Source organism: Conger conger, chromosome 8, assembly GCF_963514075.1.
Source record: "Conger conger chromosome 8, fConCon1.1, whole genome shotgun sequence".
In the NCBI taxonomy this organism is placed as follows: domain Eukaryota; kingdom Metazoa; phylum Chordata; class Actinopteri; order Anguilliformes; family Congridae; genus Conger; species Conger conger.
The window spans coordinates 48785914-48809375 of NC_083767.1; the positions used below are offsets into that span (position 1 = coordinate 48785914).

General features: G+C 49.8%; 1 protein-coding gene across 1 annotated transcript in view; it reads right to left on the reverse strand.

Moving 5' to 3' along the window:
• Window positions 1-344: 344 nt before the first annotated feature.
• reln (reelin) overlaps window positions 345-23462 on the reverse strand; it is a 134679-nt gene continuing 111561 nt past the window's right edge. The window contains exons 31-64 of the mRNA XM_061252696.1: window positions 23152-23228; window positions 22630-22788; window positions 22005-22199; window positions 21568-21841; window positions 20987-21127; window positions 20322-20499; window positions 19811-19895; window positions 19106-19288; window positions 18299-18464; window positions 17832-17934; window positions 17033-17259; window positions 16377-16600; window positions 15365-15515; window positions 14691-14949; window positions 14021-14270; window positions 13104-13272; window positions 12128-12268; window positions 11477-11654; window positions 10551-10744; window positions 9924-10177; window positions 8729-8883; window positions 8400-8614; window positions 8038-8215; window positions 7483-7658; window positions 7010-7116; window positions 6221-6463; window positions 5494-5669; window positions 4872-4945; window positions 4577-4738; window positions 4032-4189; window positions 3656-3875; window positions 2280-2477; window positions 2046-2144; window positions 345-692 (exon numbers count right to left, since the gene is read on the reverse strand). Of these exons, the coding sequence (XP_061108680.1) occupies window positions 575-692; window positions 2046-2144; window positions 2280-2477; window positions 3656-3875; window positions 4032-4189; window positions 4577-4738; window positions 4872-4945; window positions 5494-5669; window positions 6221-6463; window positions 7010-7116; window positions 7483-7658; window positions 8038-8215; window positions 8400-8614; window positions 8729-8883; window positions 9924-10177; window positions 10551-10744; window positions 11477-11654; window positions 12128-12268; window positions 13104-13272; window positions 14021-14270; window positions 14691-14949; window positions 15365-15515; window positions 16377-16600; window positions 17033-17259; window positions 17832-17934; window positions 18299-18464; window positions 19106-19288; window positions 19811-19895; window positions 20322-20499; window positions 20987-21127; window positions 21568-21841; window positions 22005-22199; window positions 22630-22788; window positions 23152-23228 (5887 nt within the window). The 3' untranslated portion in view covers window positions 345-574. The remainder of the gene's footprint in view (window positions 693-2045; window positions 2145-2279; window positions 2478-3655; window positions 3876-4031; window positions 4190-4576; window positions 4739-4871; window positions 4946-5493; window positions 5670-6220; window positions 6464-7009; window positions 7117-7482; window positions 7659-8037; window positions 8216-8399; window positions 8615-8728; window positions 8884-9923; window positions 10178-10550; window positions 10745-11476; window positions 11655-12127; window positions 12269-13103; window positions 13273-14020; window positions 14271-14690; window positions 14950-15364; window positions 15516-16376; window positions 16601-17032; window positions 17260-17831; window positions 17935-18298; window positions 18465-19105; window positions 19289-19810; window positions 19896-20321; window positions 20500-20986; window positions 21128-21567; window positions 21842-22004; window positions 22200-22629; window positions 22789-23151; window positions 23229-23462) is intronic.

Here is a 23462-nt window from a genome sequence, read left to right on the forward strand (position 1 = left end):
TTCAGTCACTGGCATTCAAAGAGCCATGTTACTCACATTTTTAGAAGTTAGACTGAAATTATTCATTGAAGTATTAAGGGTTACCTATCAAGTTTAATATCTAGGCTTTGTAATCTTCTCAAGTCATAAACCTCAACACTAACAGACTTCTGGGAATCGCTAACATCGCTAGCAGAGGCAGCATTATGACATATCGACTGTCACAACTCGCTCCACCTCTTTGTCAATTCATGAATGTGTTGTGCCCTTATAGTTAATCAATAATCAAAATTATTATACTGTATATTAGTAACATAATGTCAGACTTAATATGAAGTCTGGAGGTTACATGCTGTGAAGAGCTTTCATTGAAGAAATGCACCCAGGTACCGTATAGCCCACCAAACTTTTAGAAGGCTGCTCTCTGAAAGTTTGGGGTTGGAGGGGTCTGGGGGTCGCTGTGACTCTGTGGGTGAGGCAGGGGACATACAGAGAGATGGATGAAGGGCAAAAAAAAGGAGGAGGTGGAGGTGAGGGTGGTGCTGGGGGAGGGGTGGGGGCTGCATTCCGGAAGAGGCGGAGAACTTACCTGACTCTACAGCCATGCCACAGGGAGCAGAATACAGAAGAGAGCAGAGGTTAGAGCGCAAGAGGGGAGGGGCAGGAGGGGGCAGCTGCCTCGCAGAAAGGTCTGGGGGGCCAGGAGACCCAGCCTGGGGAGGCAGGGGGGAGAGGAGAGCAGAGGGGGAGAGGAGAGGAGAGGAGGAGAGGGGAGGAGAGGAGAGGAGGAGAAGAGAGGGGAGGAGAGGAGGAGAGGAGAGAAGATGAAGATAGGAGAAGGGCAGGGGTGAGAGATACAAAGGAGGAGAATCAGATCAAGGAAAGGGAAGAAATGAGAGAATTAAAGAGTGAGACAGGGAAAGAGAGAGTGGGAAAGATGGAGGGAAGGATAGGGACACAGAGATGGAGTTAAAAAGAGATGGGGAGACAGATGGAGGGAAAAAGAGGCGGAGACAGAGAGATGGAGGGACAGACAGATGGAGGGAAAAAGAGATGGGGAGACAGAGTGAGAGATGGAGGGAGACGCAGACCACCCAGGGTACACAGAGGGAGCGGGACGGAAGGAGACGAAGGCAGCAACAGAAAACAGGCGGAGGAAGGAAGGAAGGAAAAGACGGAGAGCAGGAGCGGCACGGCGGGAGGGGAAGACGCCACAAAATCAGGAATCGAAGGGATGGACAGATTAACAAGAAAGACAAATAAAAAGAAGGAAGAGAGAAAGCTTTGTGAGGATCGCGGTACGGCGTACAGCAGGCCCTGGGCTCAGCGGACGGAGAAAACCGTGCGGTCAGACTGCGGTCAGACTGCGGTCAGTGTGCCTGTGGGATCCTGCCATGTCACTGTGCTAACCGCGGCCGTGTGACAGCCACACACAAACCAGCTCAGGGAGATGTAGACTAAAATTTACAAAACGGTGGCTTTGGGAATAACTTTGGGAATGACCTTATGCAGCATAAAGACAGAGCACAATATGAGAAAGGCTGTGTGTATGAGCTCAGCCTTCGACTGGTTGGAGAGAGAAGAGGCTGGAGAGAGGAGAACTCTTAACTTCAGTGGAAGCTTCAGTAGAAACAGAAGTAGCTTTAGTTTGCTACATTTAATTTGCCAAATTTAGCAATTTTTGCATGTTTTCAGGCCTGCGGGTTTGGAGAGATCACAGGTGTGCTTTGTCACTCCCAAACCCTGTATGCACAGCAGCTGCAGGTGCACATCTGACAGAGCCCCAGGGCTCAGGGCGTCTGCATCGAAGGTCACACTCCAGCCCTCCCAAAATAAATAGCAAATTTATGGAAAAAAATTCCAGCAGTAGTCACAAAAAGTAGAAACAATTTTTTGTGGCAGGGACAGGAAGAGGATGCAGTTTGATAGGATTAGTGGTGTGTAGGTGTGTGTGACCGGTGTGTGGCGGGTGTGTGCTTCTTGCAGGACATGCAGGGGGTGGTGGGTGTGTTTGGGGAGGGGGTGTGGATAAACCAGCAGGGGGCACTGCTAGCGCAGATACTCACAGGACGACTTCCACGTGGTCCAGTGCCCACTGGTCGTGTCCCGCACCGTCGTGACGGGGCTGCCACCATCGCAGCTCCACCCCCTTTACCCTCGCCTCCCTGGGGGAGAGAAAAGAGGGCAGGGGAGGGGGGGTAAGGTCTGGAGCTCAAGGCTTCATCCTCTGCGTTCTGCTGCACGCGAAACCGGAGCGTTAATCCCGATTCACGAGCCGCCCAGTGCGGCCGTGTACTCACAGCGGGATGTTGTAGGACACCCTCTGGGCCTTGATGAAGTCTTTGGGCTGGTGCTGGGCGATGACGTGCCAGCTGACCCCGTTGTTGATGCTGTACTGCAGCAGGACGGCTCGGTCCACGGTGTCGGGCTGGTCCAGAGCCGTGTTGCAGCTGTCCGTCTGAGACACGCTGCCGATCTGCAGCACGAACATTATCTTACTGCGAGAGAGAGAGAGGAGCTCTGGTTAACAGGGTCACGCACACACTGCACAAAAAAGGCTTAACAAGCGTTTCAGCCACGTAATGAGAACATTTTAGCTTGGTTTATGTTGCTGCTTGCTTGACAAGTGAAATTGACCCCATTGGCAACTCTTGAAATGAGTCGAACTGTCTTACCTCGTTGGCAATCTTTTTGTCTCGCTAAGCAAAAAAGTTACAGAAATACGTTTTTTAAGACCAAAATGCTAGTGATTGTTTTTTCAGTGCAGGGATACAAAGCAGAGCTGGCTATTTGGTCCTCACAGATGAATGAGGGTTTTTCTGCTGCGTGAGTTACTTCTCATGAAGAATCTTGTGGGTTTGATGCCTGACCCTCTGAGACGGCTCTCAGTCCTGACCCCAGCACAGACCTTGTGTCTAATCAGGTCAGTGTCCTCAGACAGGCCATCTGCGTGAATAGTTCAAAATGGCTTCCCTTAATCCAGATTATGACTTGTGGGAGCTGCCTTAGCCTTTCCTACAACGGTGATTTCTGTACAAGAAAGGTCAAATTATCCACAAGATTCACCCTTATTCACGTACACCAAAGATCAATAGCCTGCCAGAAAAACTTGTAAGAGGGGAAAAGAAAAGTGTTTGTATTCTGCTTTGGGGCCAATTTGCCTACACAGTTTGATGGTTGCAGCGCTTTGGAAGGACTTGCTGAATAAGGAGAATTCAAGCACTTTTAGTGTTTATTATTGTTTTGCTTCACTGACCCTAGGTGTGGTTGACTGCTGCAGGTGGGTTTTATTGGACCACTCTCAAACACAGAATAGAACTTCAAACAGGGGTTTCTGGGTATTCATGTATATACTGTACTGTAGGGAAGAATTCACAGTGGAACCAATACGGAGTTGTTGTCCAGGACACTCATTGAGGGAAACCTGAAGCAGTGCCATTGGATGTCAGCAACTCTCCTGTCACCAAGCAACAGTATCTCCTCCCTCCCTTGTTTAATGCCCTGCTTAAAAAAAACCTCAGGCTAGGTCTTGAAACAGCTGGTCCAGTTCAGACCAGCTCCCCGCTCAACATGGTTTGACCAGCTCAAGCTTTGTTTGAAACTGCTGGTAGCTGGTCATTTCGAGCTGGTCAGAGCTGGATCTGTTACCCTCCTGTCTGCGAGGGGACACCGTTACCTGGCTCGGGTGAGATCGAGGGGCTTGGTCACGGCCTGCCTCATCTTGCAGCCGTTGAAGTAGAGCGAGTCCCCGTGGGCGTGGGGTGAGAGCTGGCCACAGCCGCTGCCCACTCCCCCTCCCTGGATCAGCTGCCAGCTCTCCTCCGACACGCTCCCCGACTCAAAGTTATCCTTGATCGAGCTGGGCAGGTCGCTGCCGGACAGGGAGCAGTCGTCACCTGGGAGAGAAAGAGAGAGAGAGAGAAAAAGGAAAAAAAGAAGGAGAGGCAATGGATAAAAGGAAAATGTGAGAGAAACAGAAGGTTTATCCGCAGTACGGCGCTCATCAGATGTAGCTATGTGTGGGCCTCGTTGTGAGATGTTGTTGGGCTCACCGTGATGTCCCTCGTCACAGATGCAAACGGCCCCGCTGGTGCAGTAGCCGTGGCCGCTGCAGAGGCCAGGACACGCCTCCCCAATGTACACGTGGTCCACTGCCCAGCCATGCCGCTCACCAGCGCCCTCTCTCTGGATCCAGCGGAACTGCGTCGCTCTGCGGCGGATAAGGGGGGGAAGCGTTCGTTAAAATCAAACCAAATCAAAATTTCACAAAGAATGGTCACAACCCGTTTCACAGAAAACCCTGGCCTCCCCACAGGAGCAAGCCTAGGGCAACAGGGGCAAGGAAAACCTCCTTGGAAAACCTCTAGGGTGTGGGTTATAATGGCCAACAAGGTCAATCAGACTATAAAATTAGCTGTGGCTAGGTGACAGTTCTGAGGTGGCAGCTCAGATGGCAGGTGGGCCGATGGTGATGGAGAGCAGCAACAGGCTAAGTTGACAAACTGACAAGCCCAACAAGAGGTGCAGTAGTGGTCCTTAACCTGGGAAATCCAACTGAGTTGGACAGACACTGACCCCAGTGAGGTCCCACACATACCCAGAAGACACATGGTCAGGCAGCTGGACGGTCACCCTGGTCCACCTGGAGCTGTTGACCGGACTGTAGATGGTGGACTCGTGGAACTGGAAGGGGGAGCAGCCCACGTTGTTCACAGAAGAGGGGAGACATTCGGATTGTACCAACTGCCAAGAGTCTGACCTGTGGGGCGTTGGGGAGAGGAGAAATAAGACAGATGGCTGCAGCACCAGCTCCCTCAGCTCCCTGTATAAACACTAATATGCCTGTAGGAGGACCAATGGGGGCAGAGGATCAGGCTGCAGGGGTCTCTTACCTGGCATCCTTCCTGTACTCCAGCAGCACTGAGTGATGGTCCTCACAGCTGCCTGCTTCACAGCCCACCACGATCTAAACAGAGACAAAGTCAGAGAGAAAATGCTTTTACATTTTCATTAAAAATAAATTACACTTTGTGGAAATTCATTTGAATGTTTATCATTTATAATAATAAGAAGAAGAAGAAGAAGAAGAAGAAGAAGAAGAAGAAGAAGAAGAAGAAGAAGAAGAAGAAGAAGAAGAAGAAGAAGAAGAAGAAGAAGAAGAAGAAGAAGAAGAAGAAGAAGAAGAAGAAGAAGAAGAAGAAGAAGAAGTTGTTGCTATTTAGTTGACACTTTTTTTATCCAAAGTGACTTACAGGTGATTAGACTAGGCAGGGGACACCCCCCGCCCCTGGAATAATGCAGGGTTAAGGGCTTTGCTCAAGGGCCCAACAGCTGTGTGGATGTTATTGTGGCTATACAGGGGCTTGGACCACAAACCTTCTAGGTCCCAGTCATGTACCTTAGCCAGTAATACAGGCTGCCCTTTAAGCAGGTGACTCAGAATGTGAGTTTAGAAGGGGGTGAGGGGATTGGCATGTGCGCCACAGACACGGAATGTGATTGGTCGTAACTGACCTTAAACTGCAGGATGTAGCCCGGCTGTACGATGAGCTCTCGCGTGGCCAGGATGTTGTGCGTTCCGTCCTCGTTCTTATTGGGCCAGTACAGGTGGAAGGAGGGGTTACCGCAGAACCCGGCCGTGCGGACGGCGTTGGGGTAGAAGCTCCAGCTCTCCTCGTGAGACACGCCCTCTGAGGGCCGGAGCACCGTGATGAGGGGAGAGGAGAGGCAGGGCGGGGGGAAGGGAGAGGAGAGGCAGGGCGGGGGGAGGGAGAGGAAGCAGAGAGAGAAATCAGTGTGTGGTCCACAGAACTATCCCCTTCCAGCCTCAAAACAAGCTAGGGGGGTAAACCAAAGATTTTATTACAGCAAAACAATGCAGTGATTGCAACATCAGGTTATGCCTAAATAAATGTTCTGTGGACCAAAAATGCCCTTTGGTATTCAGTGTCATTTCAAGACTATATTTAGAGAATCCCAACATTCGTTCAATAACAAGAGCAGGAGCCCGATGGCACCAAAAGTCTGATAGTGCTGAGTACTGGAATTGAAGTGGAAAACAATATTTTCACCAGACACTTGATAAATGCCACCTTATAGCTTATCCATTAAAAGTCCCTAATTATTGGTCAATGGTTTACAGTGAATGGTTTCTGAAGATTGACACTTCAGGCTCCGGTCACGTAAAAGCGGAACCGCGATTACACTAAGTGCAGGCGACCCCAGACACTTCTCCACACACCGTCGTCGAAGGTGTCCAGCAGGGTGCTGGGGTTGATGTCGGACCCGCCCACCAGGACGTTATCCAGGGCCCACTGAGCACGCTCGGGGCTGGGCGTGGCCAGGCCGGAGGACATGGTGAAGGGCTGCCACCAGCGCAGACGCGTGGCGTTGGACAGCGCCCCCTCTGGCAGCACGATGTAGTCCCTCCGCACCGACACGTACTTCAGGTAGTCCATCTCGTGCAGCAGGGTCCATGACACACCTGACAGGGAGGGAGGGAGGGAGGGAGGGAGGGAGGGAGAGTGGCACTTACAGTAAGCCGCATCCGCCCAACTTGCGCAAATATATCATTCTTATGCAAAAGCAACATTTGCCTGACAATAAATAGATTATAATATTTTCTACTTGATGAAAAAAAATGTCAGGCTGAATCCGAGACTAAAACGCGTGTTAGAAGGGCGCATCTGTGCAGGGTATGAGATGACACAGTGCTGTAACCCCAGCAGCAGAACAGCAGCAGGGGAGCACACAGGGGAGCACACAGGGGAACACACAGGGGAGTACACAGGGGAACACACAGGGGAGTACACAGGGGAGCACACAGGGGAGCACACAGGGGAGCACACAGGGGAGCACACAGGGGAGTACACAGGGGAACACACAGGGGAGTACACAGGGGAACACACAGGGGAGTACACAGGGGAGCACACAGGGGAGTACACAGGGGAGCACACAGGGGAGCACACAGGGGAGCACACAGGGGAGTACACAGGGGAGCACACAGGGGAGCACACAGGGCTACACTGACCTCCATCAGTGGAGTAGTCCAGCAGAACCCCCTCTCTGCGGCAGGTGGGCCGGTGGCACATTGTCATGTTGTCTGTGCTGCCGATCCTGGCCCAGTACTCCACAAACCTGCAGGGACAGGGCAGAGAGAGAGGGAGCTCAGAGACGGGAGCGTGGTGCGTTCAGCATCGGGGTTAAAGTGCCACTTCCTTCTTTGGGCTGCAGTCTGAATGGCGGGGCGACTGTATATCCTGCATGGCTCTTTCACGTGAAAATCACGATTTGTCAAAAGCAATTTTTCATGTGAACTACAATGTGAAAACAAAACATGTCACTTAAAATAGCATTGGTTACCTTTACCTGCTCTCATCTTATAAGTTGGATTATTTTTATAGTTCACATGTGTACTCTTCACATGTTGGGTGTTCACGTGTGGTTTTGTTTTTTACATAAGTCTGAGAAGCTACCCATCGTGGGAGGAGAGGTGAAACTAACTTTGCCCCACGGAGGTCCATGTCCACGGTGACAGCCTGCCGGGCGTCAGCCCCTCCGAAATACAGAGCAGTCCCCTCCACCAGCACCCCGCAGTCTGTGCAGGGCCGCCCCCCCTCCAGGATCTGCCACTGAGGTCCCGGCCTGCCCTCCCAGTCAAAACGCTCCTTCAATGTGGCCTGTGGAGGGGGAGAGGGGTGAAACCAAAGGGTAATGAGCCCTGTGTGACTGTCATAACACTGTCACCACAGCACGTACAGAACCAGCAGCTATACTGCTATTTAAAACTCAGCCATCCTGAATTAAAACTCAGCCGTCCATTGTGAAAATGAATGGTGCAGCAACCCTTTGGATGAAAGCTGTTTGGATTTATTTTTCAGAATTCTAAGCCAGCGTTCTAGAACTCAATTGCTGTCAATCACCAGTAGTGATTGTTACATCAGGAATAGGCATTAGAATTATTGGCTTGTGATCAGGTGGTGAGAGGGTGTGGGAAGAAGAGTATGCTGGGTAACGTGTACAGGAAGACAGACAGCTCTGTGGAGGTGAGTACAGCACCCTGAGAGGAGTGCTGGCGTAGCAGTTGGGCCCAGAGAAGCCGGGGTCGCAGAGGCAGCGCTGGTCCAGGCAGTCCCCATGGCCCCCACAGTGGCCCTCACACCACGGCCCGATGTAGAAGTTCTCCACCGCCCACTGTGTGTCCGAGTGCTGCTGGAAGAACCGGAACCGCACCGCCCTGCCCACGCAGCACACACACACACACACACACACGCATTACTAATATTTCTATACTATACCTGTAAACCTATAGAACAGAACAGAAAATCTAGTTGTGTATATGACTGTAAATTCCTTCATGAGGAGCTGTATATTATTGCTATAATCCTTACTGCTTGACTGAGGGCAGAGTAGAGACTCACGTGTCGGTCAGGCTGTCGGGCAGGGGGTACACCACACGCTTCCACCCCTCAGCAGGGAAGAACACGGAGGGCTGGGACACCTGGCCCCCACACTGCGGGTCGGCCGGCAGGCACTGGGACACCAGGTACTTCCAGGACACCCCGAAATCTACCGAGTACTGGACGTGCACCTGCCTCTCCGTCTGTCGCTCCTGCACTCCACAGCCCACTGCCATCTGTACGCACACACACATACACACACACACGCACAACGTCGGAGCGTTTATGCAGAAATAAATGGTGGTCAGTGTGTAAAGGCTGTAAGAATCACAGTGGGAAATGAGACGCACCTTGAACTGCATGACCCAGCCGCGGTCAGGGATGATGTCGTGCGTGACGGCGTAAACCTCCCGCCCGTCCACACTGCCGCACACCATCACCCCGTCCGGAGAGCCACAGAACCGCTGCACCGAGCAGCCCTCCGAGAACAGCCAGTGGTCACTCACTGAGAGAGAGAGGGGGAGAGGGAGGGGGAGAGAGAGAGGGGGGGAAGGGAGAGGAATAATGTTATTTATTGCTTTTTATTAAATTGTGTTTACGATGCTTTGGTAACACTATTTCATGGTCATGCCATTTCAATTAAATTGAAATTGAGAGAGAGTGAGAGGGAAAGAGAGAGAGAAAGAGTGAGAGAGAAGAAAGAAGGACAGATATTGTCTGCAATACAGTATGTTTCAGTACCAAACCAGTGATAACGCCACCTGGTGAGGAGTCATTAACAATCACTGTATGGCCCTGTGTGAATCTCTGAAATTAGTCATTTACTCATTACCAATCCTGCTCAATTACACAGATTCACTCATGGCTTATTCATCACAGCAGTGTTCACAATAAAGGCAACTGCTTAAATAAGGTCTTGAGCACTTTATGCTTTCGTGTAAATTTGTTGAGATAATACTGTTTGGTATGTCATTGCAGACAGTCAGAATGTCATTAAAATTCCTTATTAATCTTACCACATATTTCAAGTCTTGAAAGATAAATAGTTCCACAAGAAAACAAGAATAATAGAGTGCTGTTTTTATTGTAGGCAATTTCAATTGCACTTAGTTTTCAGATTCAAACTGGTATGTATGTGTATTTACTCCACATTTTTACCACATTTTCAATTTAGGAAATAATCACCAAATAGACCACTGGAATAATCAATTACTTCAGTTTACATTATACTCTGCATCAGTCATTATGATTGGTCTCTGTTAAACCAATGAATCACTGCTTAATCACACATAATTACTTTGCCTCATAATCAAATAAATTAGCTTAATGATGCACACTGGACCTGAACTGCATTTGCATCACAGGCTCAGAAGTAAAAAATTCAGAACCTCAGGCACAGGGAACATGAGATTTAAAGAAAACATGTAATTTAATGCGAATAATTATCGTTTACTTGCTATTAACTTGTCAAAAATAATAATAATAGTCATCACTATACCCATCTGTAATATAGTGACGAACCCAAACCCAAGCTTGAGCAGGTACCTGTGACGCTCTCCTCCGGCTGGGGGAGAAGGGCAATTCGCCCAGTGGGCGTTCCGTCAGCGGGGGCCCTCTCGTGATTGGGCAGGGCCACCCCTCCAAACGTGTCGAGGATCTGTGCGTGGGGGTCGGAGCCGGCGATCAGCACGTTGTCCAGCGCCCAGTCGCCGTGGTCCGACCCGTCGTGCTGCGGCTGCCACCAGCGCACGCGCACTGCCTCCTCCCGAGCAACAGGGGGCAGCAGCACATTCACAAACCTGTGAAACAGTCATAACACCCGGTGGAAATGATGCTTTAGCATGCTTTACAACTGGGCTGTATTACACAGCACAACTTCAAGATGTTCGGTACTTGATCGTGTTCCTGCTTGAGCTTTCTTGTGTATTTTCTGATGATAATCAATCAATCAATCAATCAACTGCCAATCAATCAATTTTACTCCCTGGATGCATCTTTGCTTCATCTCTGCTTTTTTTGGTTAAGTGATAATTGCCTAAGTTTGTTCTGGCATTACTGAGGTCTACCCAGCAAGCACTTGTATACTATAACCTAACAGGCCTGTATGCTGTGTTTATGCTGTCCTATGTTTATGGTTTGCGGTTGTGGTCATCTCCAGTATGTGTAGCCTACCCTGGCTTGCTGTACTGGTCGTAGAAGATCTCAGTCAGGAGATTCCAGCTGATGCCTCCGTTCAGGCTGAACTCCAGCAGCACGCCCTGGTTACGGTTGCTCGGCGGGATCATGCAGCCGTACATGAAGTAGAACTGGATGAACTCCGCATTGGTCAGGTTCAGGTCCACCGTCACCAGCTGACGGGTGCAGCCCTGTTCACATGACGGCCGAGGCCACAACAACACGGCATTTCAGAGTACAGAATGCATTTCTAACCAATAACAAAGCAGAGGACAGACAGAGACGGTAATGGTCAGTCTGCCAGTCTCCATATAAAGAGACAGACTGACTGAAACGACAGGAATACATTATGAAACTGGCAGTGATGTAGAAATAGTGAGGAACACAAGTTAGGTTTCCGTCCAAATTAACTGCCAGTGATGTAGAAATAGAGAAGAACACAAGTTAGGTTTCCATCCAAATCTTTGGCAAATGTTAAGCGAATTACTGAAAAGTTGGCATAAGACAATGTGAATAAGTGTGCATTTCCACAAGGAGGGCACAACAAGATTACATCATCAAAATAATATTTTTTTGCTGCTTTTTTGGGGTTTTCTGGAGCTGTCACCATTTATTTGAAAAATCTGTTTATATCACGGATTTTGTTTTTAAAAATGTCATTTTCATGTTTCCACTTTGCATTAAAACAGTTGGATGGAAAGCCCACTACAGACTGGCAGACAGAAACCTGCAGATCTGAGCTCTCTTACCCCACTGAAGTGCACTGGCAGAGCTGAGCACTCTTACCCCACTGAAGTGCACTGGCAGATCTGAGCACTCTTACCCCACTGAAGTGCACTGGCAGATCTGAGCACTCTTACCCCACTGAAGTGCAGCGCTGCCCCTGACGCTACAGCCCCACACACGGTGCTGAGCTCTCTTACCCCACTGAAGTGCAGCGCTGCCCCCGACGCTACAGCCCCACACACGGTGCTGAGCTTGCCCCCGGTCAGGAGGTGCCAGCTGCTCGGGGAGGGGGGCCGGCTGAAGCTGTCCTTCAGCTGGGGGGGCAGGGGGGCCTGGGGCTCGTCACAGTACTCACCCCCCCAGTCTGCATCACAACTGGGGAGAGGGGAGGGAGGCAGGGCGGTTACCACTACAAAACATTACTAAAGTTATTACTATTACAACAACAACAACAACAACAACAACAACATTATGATAATTATTATTATTATTATTATTAGTAGTAGTAGTAGTAGTAGTAGCAGTAGCAGTAGAAGCAGTATGTTCGTAGTAGTACAGTACATAGTAGTAGTAGTAGTAGTAGTGGTGGTAGCAGCAGCAGTATGTTAGTAGTAGTAATAGTAGTAGCAGTATGTTAGTTGTAGTAGCAGTATGTATTTTAATAGTAGTAGCAATATGTTAGTAGTAGTACAGTACATAGTAGTAGTAGTAGTAGTAGCAGCAGCAGTAGCAGTATGTTAGTAGTAGTAATCATAGTAGTAGTCATGTAAAATAATGTCTTGGATTCATGAAGCCTTGTTTTCCGTGTTAAAGAGCACATCCCTGCGGGCGCGGCCCCTGTCACTCACACACAGGCGCTCTGCTGGCAGCGGCCGTGGCCCGAGCACATGTCCGGGCAGCCGTCGCCGATGTACAGGTTGTCCAGGGCCCAGGTCTGCTGCTTGTCGAAGGGAGCCTGCTGGTACCAGCGGAACCGGGTCGCAGGAGACCTGCCACAGAAACACACCGTTCACAATCACCCCATTAAACCTCCAGGTGAAGGCACTCATACCTGCCTATGATGACATGACCATGATACAAGAACTATTCATCAGAAATCCATAAGCATGATGGAAAAAATAACTGCCGTTGAAAAAATACTTAAAACCACAGTGACGATAATGAAATCATGCTGAAGACGTTGTTATATTGTACAATCAATGGGATGACCATTTGCCATCATACAAAACAAAAACTATATTTTTCCTCAGACTGAGAAGGAAAATGTAAATATAGACCAGTTGATATTATACATACGTAACTGGTGGTTTATATCAAAAAGCAGAGATTTTCAAAGATTTTCTTTTTGGTCCAGAGCAGTAACTACAGCACCAATTGATGATGTTTGCATTATTTCCAGTAGTACAGTATCTATGATTATTTACCTCCATCCAAAGGACCCAATTAGAATCCTTTCATCCACCTCCCTTCTAACCCCAACTAGCACTTGTAACCTTTAAACCAGGAAGCCTTTCCTGGAGGACGTCATTACAACCTGAAAATGCATCCTGGCCTTTCAAAGAGTAAGCTAAGGAGGTAAGGAATCTACAGACATTCATATGTTTGCTTTTGAAATGCAAATCCAAGGCATGGTGCCTTTAAGGCCTGTAATTTCAAGATATAATTTCACCCATTAAAGTAAATTTTCCAATGACGTCAACGTCAACCTGAAGATGAATAATACCCATTGAAATATTGAAAGGACTCATTCTGGCTTTGCGTGCCTACAGTATGTCACCTGACTCCAGTGCTTAAATGCTGGCCTGGCCAGAGTGTCACACACACCTGGCGTACACAGGGATGGGCAGGGTGACGCGCCCCCACTTGTTATACGTGTCGGAGACCAGCAGCCTCTGCAGGGTGTACGCTGAGCAGTCCGGACTGGTGGGGAGACAGTCCCTCAGGAGGGGCTGCCACGTCAGGCCCAGGTCCAGGGAGAACTCCAACTCAATGGCTGGGCAGGCAGACAGACAGACACACACACGATTCAAACAGGTCCAAGCAGAAGAAAATCACACTCAAAGACCATAGGTCTTAGAAAGGTTAGAGCAAGGTTAGAGCAAACCCACAGGGGTAAAGCAATGGGACATTATTGATGAATAGTTATCTCCCATATCTACCATAGCAAGTTGATCTCCAATCACTCATTGCCTCTCTTTCGCCTCTGCTTTCCATCTCGTTAACCTACAGCCAGTGTCACTATTCCTCTACTTCCATTACTTCCCTTAAACTCCACCCCTAAAATCTCCACATTCCTCCACACCTCCTGGCTGTACCTCCGCCTTCCCAACACCTCCCTGCCCCCTCTCTCCCAGTCCCACACCTCCCTCTCTCCCATCCCCATACCTCCCTCTCTCCCATCCCCACACTTTCCTCTCTCCCAGTCCCACACCTCCCTGCTCCCTCTCTCCCAGTCCCACACCTCCCTGGTCCCTCTCTCCCAGTCCCACACCTCCCTGATCCCTCTCTCCCAGTCCCACACCTCCCTCTCTCCCATCCCCACACCTTCCTCTCTCCCAGTCCCACACCTCCCTGATCCCTCTCTCCCAGTCCCACACCTCCCTCTCTCCCAGTCCCACACCTCCCTGCTCCCTCTCTCCCAGTCCCACACCTCCCTGCTCCCTCTCTCACAGTCCCACACCTCCCTGCTCCCTCTCTCCCAGTCCCACACCTCCCTGCTCCCTCTCTCCCAGGCGTCTCACCGTAGCAGGAGTTGGTGACGGAGCAGGAGGCGGAGAAGTCGAACTGTATGAAGGAGTCCTGGCCCACGCTGATGTCGGTGGTGACGGCGTAGCGGGTGTTGGACTTCTCGATGAAGGCGAAGGCCTCTCCCTCCGAGCCGCAGACGGGCATGCGGGTGCCCCCCGGGTGGAGCAGCCAGGACCGCCCGTCCATGGAGGAGAAGTCATCCTCCAGCGGGCCCCAGCCGCTGGCACTGCCCCCGACCACCACCTGTCATCACGCACACACATCACACTTCATTTAGGATGCGTTCAGTATTCATTCATACATTGGTATATGTCCTTCAAATTCAATTTCATTTGGTGTGGGTGGAAAATCAATGGCATGAGAGATGAAATTACAACATAACAAGACAAAGCTTTAAATTAAATTACTACGCAAGAATGTCTTCTCAGGAGGGTGAAATCCTGCCATGGTGCTATAGGTGGAAAATCCAGGGATGAGAAAGTAAAAGTCCTGCCATGTGTTTATTCCTCAAATGAACTCAGCCAGCCAGCTGGTTTCATAAATTACTTCTAGTGTACCTCCTGGCTGTCTAATTAGCAAGTCCAGGTAATTAGACCAAAATACTGGGGAGAAGTTCCTGAGCCTGGATGTTGCACAGCACAGAGCAGCGTGGCGGGGGCTCACCTGGTCTATGACCCAGGGGCTGTAGAAGTGTCCGTTCTCGGAGGGCTGCCACCAGCGCATGCGTGTGGAGGTGGTGCGCGCGCGCAGCGGGATCTCCAGGGCGACCAGGCGGGCGTGGTTACTGCTGTTGCTGAAGAGGAACTCCTGGAGCAGCGCCCAGGTCAGACCCCCATCCACGGAGAACTGCAGCAGCACGGGCTGGGAGCGGGGGTCCGGGGGGGCCTTTCCACAGCCCAGCCGCAGGAAGAACTGCACAAACCTGCAGGAACCCGGCAACACTCACACAGGGAGCTAGCACACTGACCTCTGCAGAGCCGTCTGCGAAGATGTGTGCGTGTGGGTGTGTGTGTGCGTGTGCGTGTGTGATGTGTGTGCGGGTGTGAGTGTGTGTGCATGTGTGTCTGTGGGCATTTAACTGTGTCCAGCTGTTTGAGTTTATCCAGTTGTGTTCAGCCACATCAATATCTCTTTTATGTCTATTCTCAGGTGTGGGCAATGGGCATATCTGTCCAGATGTGGTTTGTTTATTTCATTTCAAACGGTCCAGATGAGCATAAACACAGTGGCTTTGCTCTAATTTTGTCCAGTACAGTTATAACAGTATCCAGGTGTGTACTGTATATGTGCAGTCTTGAACAGCGCGGTGTGTGAATGTCCGGGTTCAGGTGCAGTACCTGGCGTTGGACAGGTCCATGTCTGTGGTCACCAGCATGCGCAGCCCGTCCTCGCTGAAGAACAGGTGATTCCCGCTGGACATGATCCCACACTTCCGAGACGGCTTCCCCCCGCTGACCAGACTGAACCTCTCCGCGTGCACTGAGCCCCCTGCACACACAGGCACACAGGTAATAACACTACACCACACTGGAATAACACTCACCAAAAAATGAGTCAATCTCACGAGTATTTTAGTCTTATATTTCAACTTAAAATCTTATTTATACTACTTTTTGCTAATAATATTTTCTACCTGACAGGGGAAAAAAAGATTTGAAGTCTCGTTACAAGACTGAACACTTGTCAAGACTGGCTATTTTGCAGTGCACTGTAAACTGCACAAGCAGGCACAAAGGTAAAAACACTACAGAACAACACTGACACTGTACCACACCAAAATACACTGATAATGACAACAAGACAAGCCACAGGAGTATAACAAAGTGGACCAACACTGACACTCCCATGCACCTTAGAGCACTCTAACATAGTACTACGCACAACACGCATAACATGGAGACAGACACAGCTGACACCAAAAATACACAACAACACTACACGGTGCACACACAACACACAGAACATGTATCACACACTCATAAACAAGGGCATTTCACAAAAGACAAACCACACAAGTCATAGACACAATCCACAGTCACATACCCCTGTGACCGTATTGAGTCCTTCAATAATAGGTCACAGTCTACATTCAGCAGGGATGGAAATATCAGTCCTAATGCATAGCAGTCTGGATCAGTCCAGGTCTTACTAGAAGTAGGCCCAGACATTGGGAGTGGGAACTGCCTGTGTGGGATCACTAACGTGCCTGTGGTAAGATCTGGAGTGGCTCAAACCGCCACGCATCGGGAGTTTCCATCTCCCGTCACGGCACAAACGACAGCAGCACGGAACACGCACGCGGGCACATACTCTCTCTGCGTTTTTGCGAGCATCTGCGTGTTCCTGTACCTTCGAAGTCCTCCTTCAGGAAGTCGGAATTGGGGGTGTCCGGGAGGGAGCAGTCCACCCCGGAGTAGCCCGGGTCGCAGATGCAGTGCGTGCCCCTCACGCACGCCCCGTGCCCGCTGCACATGTCCTGGCACTGCGGCCCGATGTACACGCTGTCCAGGGCCCAGGTCGGGGGAGGGGTGCCGCCCGAATAGAAGCCCTGGTACCAGCGGAATCTCACCGACCTGTAGGGGGCGCACAGGAGCGACGTAATGCAGGGAGACCACGGAGTCATCTCACTTAATCCAATAACAGTCTGTCTAAACCGCTGACATGAAGCCAAGCTGCCAATTTAATTAAAGTTTGACGTCTTGAGGTGTTATCTATAGTCTGACAGTAATGCCCCAGCTGAGCCAAGACAGGTCTGCTATTGAGGCTAATTGATTTATATTGTTACTGCAGAGGGTTCAAAAGGACAATGTAAATGCATTAGGTCCTAAGTATAAGTTTGCTCCTTTATTGTTTGTATAAATGTCACAGCAGTTGTTGGAACTACCTCTGCCTTTGCTCTGCATCTCTCTCTGACCCTGAGTGCCCACTCAACAGTCACATTTGTTCTGATGTTTTGTCTAATATATCTCACTCTGTAAATCAATATATTCCTGCCGCTTGCTCACCCGCACAGGCGTAGTTTGCCAAAATGGACGACCTCCCTCCTCCAGCCCTGGGTGGTCCCGGGGTAGTACACGCTGGCAGGGTGCAGCTCGGTGGAGCAGAGGGAGCTGGGCTGGGGCCCCCCAGAGCACAGGGGTACCAGGAGGTGCCAGGTGGCCCCGAAATCCCGAGAGAACTCCAGGCGCACCGGGTTAGAGGAGGTGCTGTCTGTGGTGCAGCCCACATTAATCTGCAGCCAAGTGAGGAGGAAAAGATGTCACCATAGTGGGGCCAGCCCCACTGCAGAAGAGCATGAAGCGCTCTCTAACTGAAATTCAATTAGTATTAATGATTGTGCTGTCAAAGCATTTTAAAACCCAGAAGGCCAAGCCACATATTATGTCAAGTCCTGACACATAATTGAACATATGTACAGATCAATAAAATGAGTCATTATTCTGGTTTATAGTCCAGAGGGCAAGTAATGGAGCAGGAAAATAAGCCTTTTATTTTGAAGGAACCCAGAATGATCAGCCAAATCACCCAAAAGCATTCATAATTATAACATAAAGTTCCCTTATACAGTAGACAGTGTTCATATTTATAGGATTTGCAGTATAGAGGTGGTTTACTGGTTGTCCTTTGTGTGTTTGAAAATGAGATGTTAGACCTCAAGGCCTTTATTCTTTATTATACCCGAATAATAATGTATTTTCTTCACAGAATGACAAATGACTGTGAAATCCCTCTATTGTTCCTTTTCTCCCTCCCTCATCATTTCATCCACTCTTTCTCTCCGTATCCTCTTCTCCTGTGCAGTACCTCAAACTGAATGATGGTGTTCTCATTGACATCGATGTCTTTGGTGGTGATGGAATGTTCCCCCAGTTCACTGGAGATGAAGACCATGGCAGAGTCGTCCTGCCTGCACACAAACACTCTATCAGGTCAAAATGCATTTATCCTTTTCTCACACTGACTGTGACCTTCTGGAACAATCTTCAGCTATAAGCTATATTCCAGATGGTATTTCACTAAATTATGTATTACTATTTCTCAGACGGAGCTGCCAGCAATGTTTCCATGGTTTTCAATTATTATGGGAATGATATACATTAGATTACTTATAATGCAATTTATTGAGGGAATAATGTGTTAGATTGCCTGAAACGTATGCACAAATGTTAACCACTGCAAAAAAAAGAGGAAAAAAAAAAGAGCTGTCTCAAAGGTAGGCAGGCACACCCACACAAACAATCACAGACAGGCTAGTTAGCTGTGATACTCACAGTGTCCCCTTCTGGAAGGGGCAGTAGAGCCCAGTGTTGCCCCCGGGGTAGAAGAGCCAGCTGTCCTCCTGAGGCCCTCCCTCAAAGCTGTCTGACAGTATGGGGGCTGGGAGGGAGCTGCCATCGATGATGAGGTCATCAATCACCCACACCTCCTCCTTCTTACCTGCAGAAAGCACATGGTCATATGCTGGTGTGTGTGTGTGTGTGTGTGTGTGTGCGTGTGTGTCAGTGTATGTGTGTGTGGAAATGTGTGTGTATGTGTCTGTGTATGTGTGTATGTATGCATATGTGTGTGTGAGTGTGTGTGAGTGTATTTACGTGTGTGTGTATGCATATGTGTGTGTGTGTGTGTGTGTATGTAAGTGTGTGTGAGTGTATTTACATGTGTGTGTCTGTGTATGTGTGTGTATGAATGCATGTGTGTATCTGTGTAAGTGTGTGTGAGTGTATTTACGTGTGTGTGTGTGTCTGCATATGTGTGTGTGTAAGTATGTGTGAGTGTATTTACGTGTGTGTGTGTGTGTGTGTGTGTATGCATATGCGTGTGTGTAAGTATGTGTGAGTGTATTTACGTGTGTGTGTGTGTGTGTAAGTATGTGTGTGTGTGTGTGTGTGTGTGTGCATATGCGTGTGTAAGTGTGTGTGAGTGTATTTACGTGTGTGTGTGTGTGTGTGTGTGTGTAAGTATGTGTGTGTGTGTGTGTGTGTGTGTGCATATGCGTGTGTAAGTGTGTGTGAGTGTATTTGCGTGTGTGTGTGTGTGTGTGTGTGTGAGAGCCTGTGTGCGTGTCTCTGCTGACTCACCGCTGTTGTAGGGCTGCCACATTCTGAAGCGGGTGGCGTTGGTCTGGGCGCTGGGGGGCAGGGGCAGGTGCAGGAACAGCGTGTCGGTGGAGGTGGGGAAGTAGAACTCATCCAGCAGCAGCCAGCTGATCCCCCCATTCACAGAGTACTGCAGGAGCACTGAGTGAGAGCGCTCTGGCACTCCTGCAGAGACACAGAGAAACACACACATACACACACACACACACAACACACAGGAACATATACACACACACACACACACACACACACACACACAGAAACATACACGCATGCACACACACACACACATACACACACACACACAGAAACATACACGCATGCACACACACACACACACACGCATGCATACATACACACACTCACACGTACACACACACACAGAGAAACATACATACACACAGAACACACACACACACACACACACACAGAAACACACACACACATAGAAACATACATGCACGCACACACACATACACACACACAGAAACATACACACACAAAGAACACACACACACACACACACACACACACACAGAAACATACACGCACGCGCGTACACGCACACACACATGGACACACACATGGACTGAATTAAAACAAGGTGTTCCGGGTTTTACTCAGCGCAGTTATCCAGCGAACTCAGTAATCGTGCTTTGTGAAATACCCCCAGAGGGCCAGACTCACCCTTGGTGATGAACTTGAAGGAGAACTGAATGTACAGAGTGCTGGAGCAGTCCAGGTCCCGGGACACCAGCATGCGGAGACCCTCCTAAGGACCACACGCAAGTCCAGGGAAGGGGAACCAGGACCAGACCAGACCAGACCAAACCAGACCAGGCCAGACCAAGCCAAGCCAGACCAGACCAGGCCAGACCAAGCCAGACCAAGCCAGCCCAAGCCAGACCAGACCAGACCAGACCAGACCAGACCAGACCAGACCAGACCAGACCAGACCAGACCAGGCCAGACCAGACCAGACCAGGCCAGGACCACAGTGTGCAGAGCAGGGAGACAGAGAGAGGAACCATGTTAGAGCAACTGCACATCAACAGCCTTATCCTGTAACTCACAAGTCAAGTGGAGGTTTGTGCTGAGCCGCTCATTAAATATCGCTGTATTTATGGCATGTTTGCTGTGTGTCAGCAGCGCGCAGATGAGAGTGTGGAAAGCCGGATTAGAGCTGGGAGATATTCACCCCTTTGAAGATGAGGGCGGTGCCAGATTTGAGGGGTTCCCCGCTGAGAGTGCCCCTCTCCCCCCCGTACATCTCGGTCCACAGCTCCGGGCGCAGGTTCTCGTTGAAGTCGTCCCTCAGTATGGAGGGCAGGGGGGCCAGGGGCACGCAGTGAGCCCCCCCGTAACCACGGTCGCACCTGAGAGACGGGGGGGGACGGGGACAGCTTTTAGGATCCCGTTCAGTGCATACATCTCTGTGAGTGCACCTGTGTGAGTCCGTGTGTGTGAGAGTGCGTGGGTGTGAGAGTGTGTGGGCGTGAGAGTGTGTGGGTGTGACCTTACATGTCCACTGTGTGTCTCAATGGAATCTCAAGCTTCTATAGTTACTGTGTGGAGTAGGTAATGTAATATATGTGGCAATTGGTGGGACCGAGAATGTGTGATATCTATGCAACTCTGGAAATGTGTTGAAGAGTGTTGGGGAATGTGTAGATAGTATGTGAGTTAGATGTGTGTATACTCGATAAGTGTTACAGAGAGTGTGTTTATCTGTGAGTTCATTGGAATCATTCTGTGAATGCGTGTGTGTGTTATTGTGAATGTGCGCACCTGTGAGTGATCAGTGTGCAGTGTCTGTGATAGATGACATCACAGTGATGTCACAGCGTGACCGGGGACACTCACACGCAGCGGCCGTTGTCACACAGCCCGTGTCCGGAGCACATCCAGGGACAGCCAGGGGCCAGCAGCACGTTGTCCAGGGCCCAGCCGTCCGCCCCGGGGGTGAACTGGGGCTGGATCCAGCGGAACCGTGTCCGGGGGGAGCTGGAGAGAGATATCATATACACACACGCACACGCACACACACACACACACTGTCAGAGATGACTGTCACACACAAACCCACACACCAGTACGAAGAAATATATTCTTCCAAGATTTGATTTGTTCTGCTTCACTGCTATTGCAGCCAGTATTGATTTATACTGTATCCTTGAATGAGGTACTGAACTTGAATAGCTACAGAAAATAAATTCAGCTTTAAATACATTCAGCATAAATGGCCAATATGTAAAAATATGTATAACAAATAATAAACAGGCACTTCTCCAGACAAGCATATAAATACCATGCATATAAAGCACATTTCCCCAGCATTCTCATGGAAACAGGCACAGAATGGAGGGGGAACGTTAGCAGGGCTTTCACACAGAAACAGGCACGGAATGGCGGCAGCAGATTAGCACAGGGTCAGGCTTGCTCACTTGGCGGCGCTGGGCAGGTACACGGTGACCCTCCTCCAGCGGGAGAACTGGGGGGTGCTGTAGACGGAGCTCTGCGTGTAGCCGGCACAGCCGATGGCGGGGGGCACACACTGGGGCGTGAGCAGGGCCCAGTGGCGGCCGCAGTCGGTGGAGAACTCCAGCTGCACGCCGTGAGCCGCAGAGACGGCCTTACTGCAGCCCATGCTCAGGTCAAACTGCAGGAAGGACGAGCCAGAGACCTCGAAGTCCCAGCTCTCAGCATACCGGGGCTTCTCTACACACACACACACACACAGATACACGCACACACAAGCATACACACACACACAGTTAAATATCAAAACACAGAATATAACTTCAGAATACAATGCAGTAAAATAAATATTCAGTAATAATAATACATGAATGATATGTATTTACGGACAGCGGTGACTCACTCTCACTGGACTCGGTGTTGAAGGTCAGGGCGGTGTCCAGAGTGAGGCAGTCCACCGTCACCTCTCCCCCCTGCACACGGTACCAGTTGTACCGCAGCGGGGACGTGCCGTCAAACTTGTCATGGAAGCCGGTCCTGGAGCTGTCATTCATCCCGATCAGAACGTCATCCAGGGCCCATTGCGCGGAGTGCTTACCTGCGCACAGAGGAACCCAGAGCAGGGGGAGGCTCACACAAACTGACCGTGTTTCTACACACTGTAAAACGGACATTACGCTACTGAAGGAACACTGAATACTGAATAGTACAAAACCTGAGGGTTTTATTGTTTCCCTTTTGAAGCAGCCTGAGGGGTTGCACTCCTGCAGTGAACCAGGAAGTACTCTGCTGATTGAACCCACATTCCCTTGGTGACATTGGCCAGATTTTGGGTGTGCATTTAAGCTGGGTAGACCACGGACAACCAACATACTGCGTGCCTCTGAATTGAACTGGATTGGGAGTAGGAGAGCATCTTCCCGCTTGTCACATAAACAAACATACCGCTGTATAAAAGGCACATGACACTGTGAAGGAATGTGCTAGGGGCCCCTCATTAGAGGGTCTGGGGGCCCCTGGGGACCCACCCTGCTGAGGCTGCCACCAGCGGAACACAGTGTAGGCGGTTTTGGCGGGCGGGGGCAGCTCGATGGTCACCACCTGGGGCTCCAGGAAGGAGCTGAAGTCCAGCTCCCTGAGGAAGTGCCACTGGACGCCGTTGTTGGTGGAGTACTGAACGATCACTCCTGAAACACACACGCAGAGAACCTTTACCCCGACACGTTCACCTGAACAAAAGCCTCACACACACACACTATTCAACTATGAAAATGTGCTGACAAAAGCAAACTCAGCAATTGTGCTGACAAAAGCAAAACATACATTGATCTTCAAAGTTCTAGTTGGCAATCGCTATCCCTGCCGGACATTGGCTTGAATACAACATGTTCGCTTCACTAATGAAAACTGGGTTTCAAATGTCAGATCCCCAAATCTGGAGTTGAGGCTAGACTTCACATTTCAGTCTGCAGTAACATCCAGCAGCCACAATGGGACAGCAGAGGACCGAGAAAAGTGGGTTTCTGAGGGCAGGCAGAGCAGGTCGGTACCTTCGTTGCGAGAGCGAGGTCGTGTACAGGTGGGGCCCATGCTTTTCCCACCGATCCGTATGTAGAACTGCACAAGGCTGCGGGAACAGAGAGATAAAACATTGTTAATGAAGATAAAAGGGTTTTCAAAGATGCTAACACCATTGAGCTGGCAGCCCTATCTGTCTTCATTTAGCAGAGGGCAGAGGTTAACGTCAGGACAACTACAAGCTATGTTAATTCTAGAAAATCATTTCCATATTTGTTTTTCAGGATGGTGCATGAGCTAGGGGCAGGGGGTCAATCACCGTGTTATTATTCTTAATGCAGTT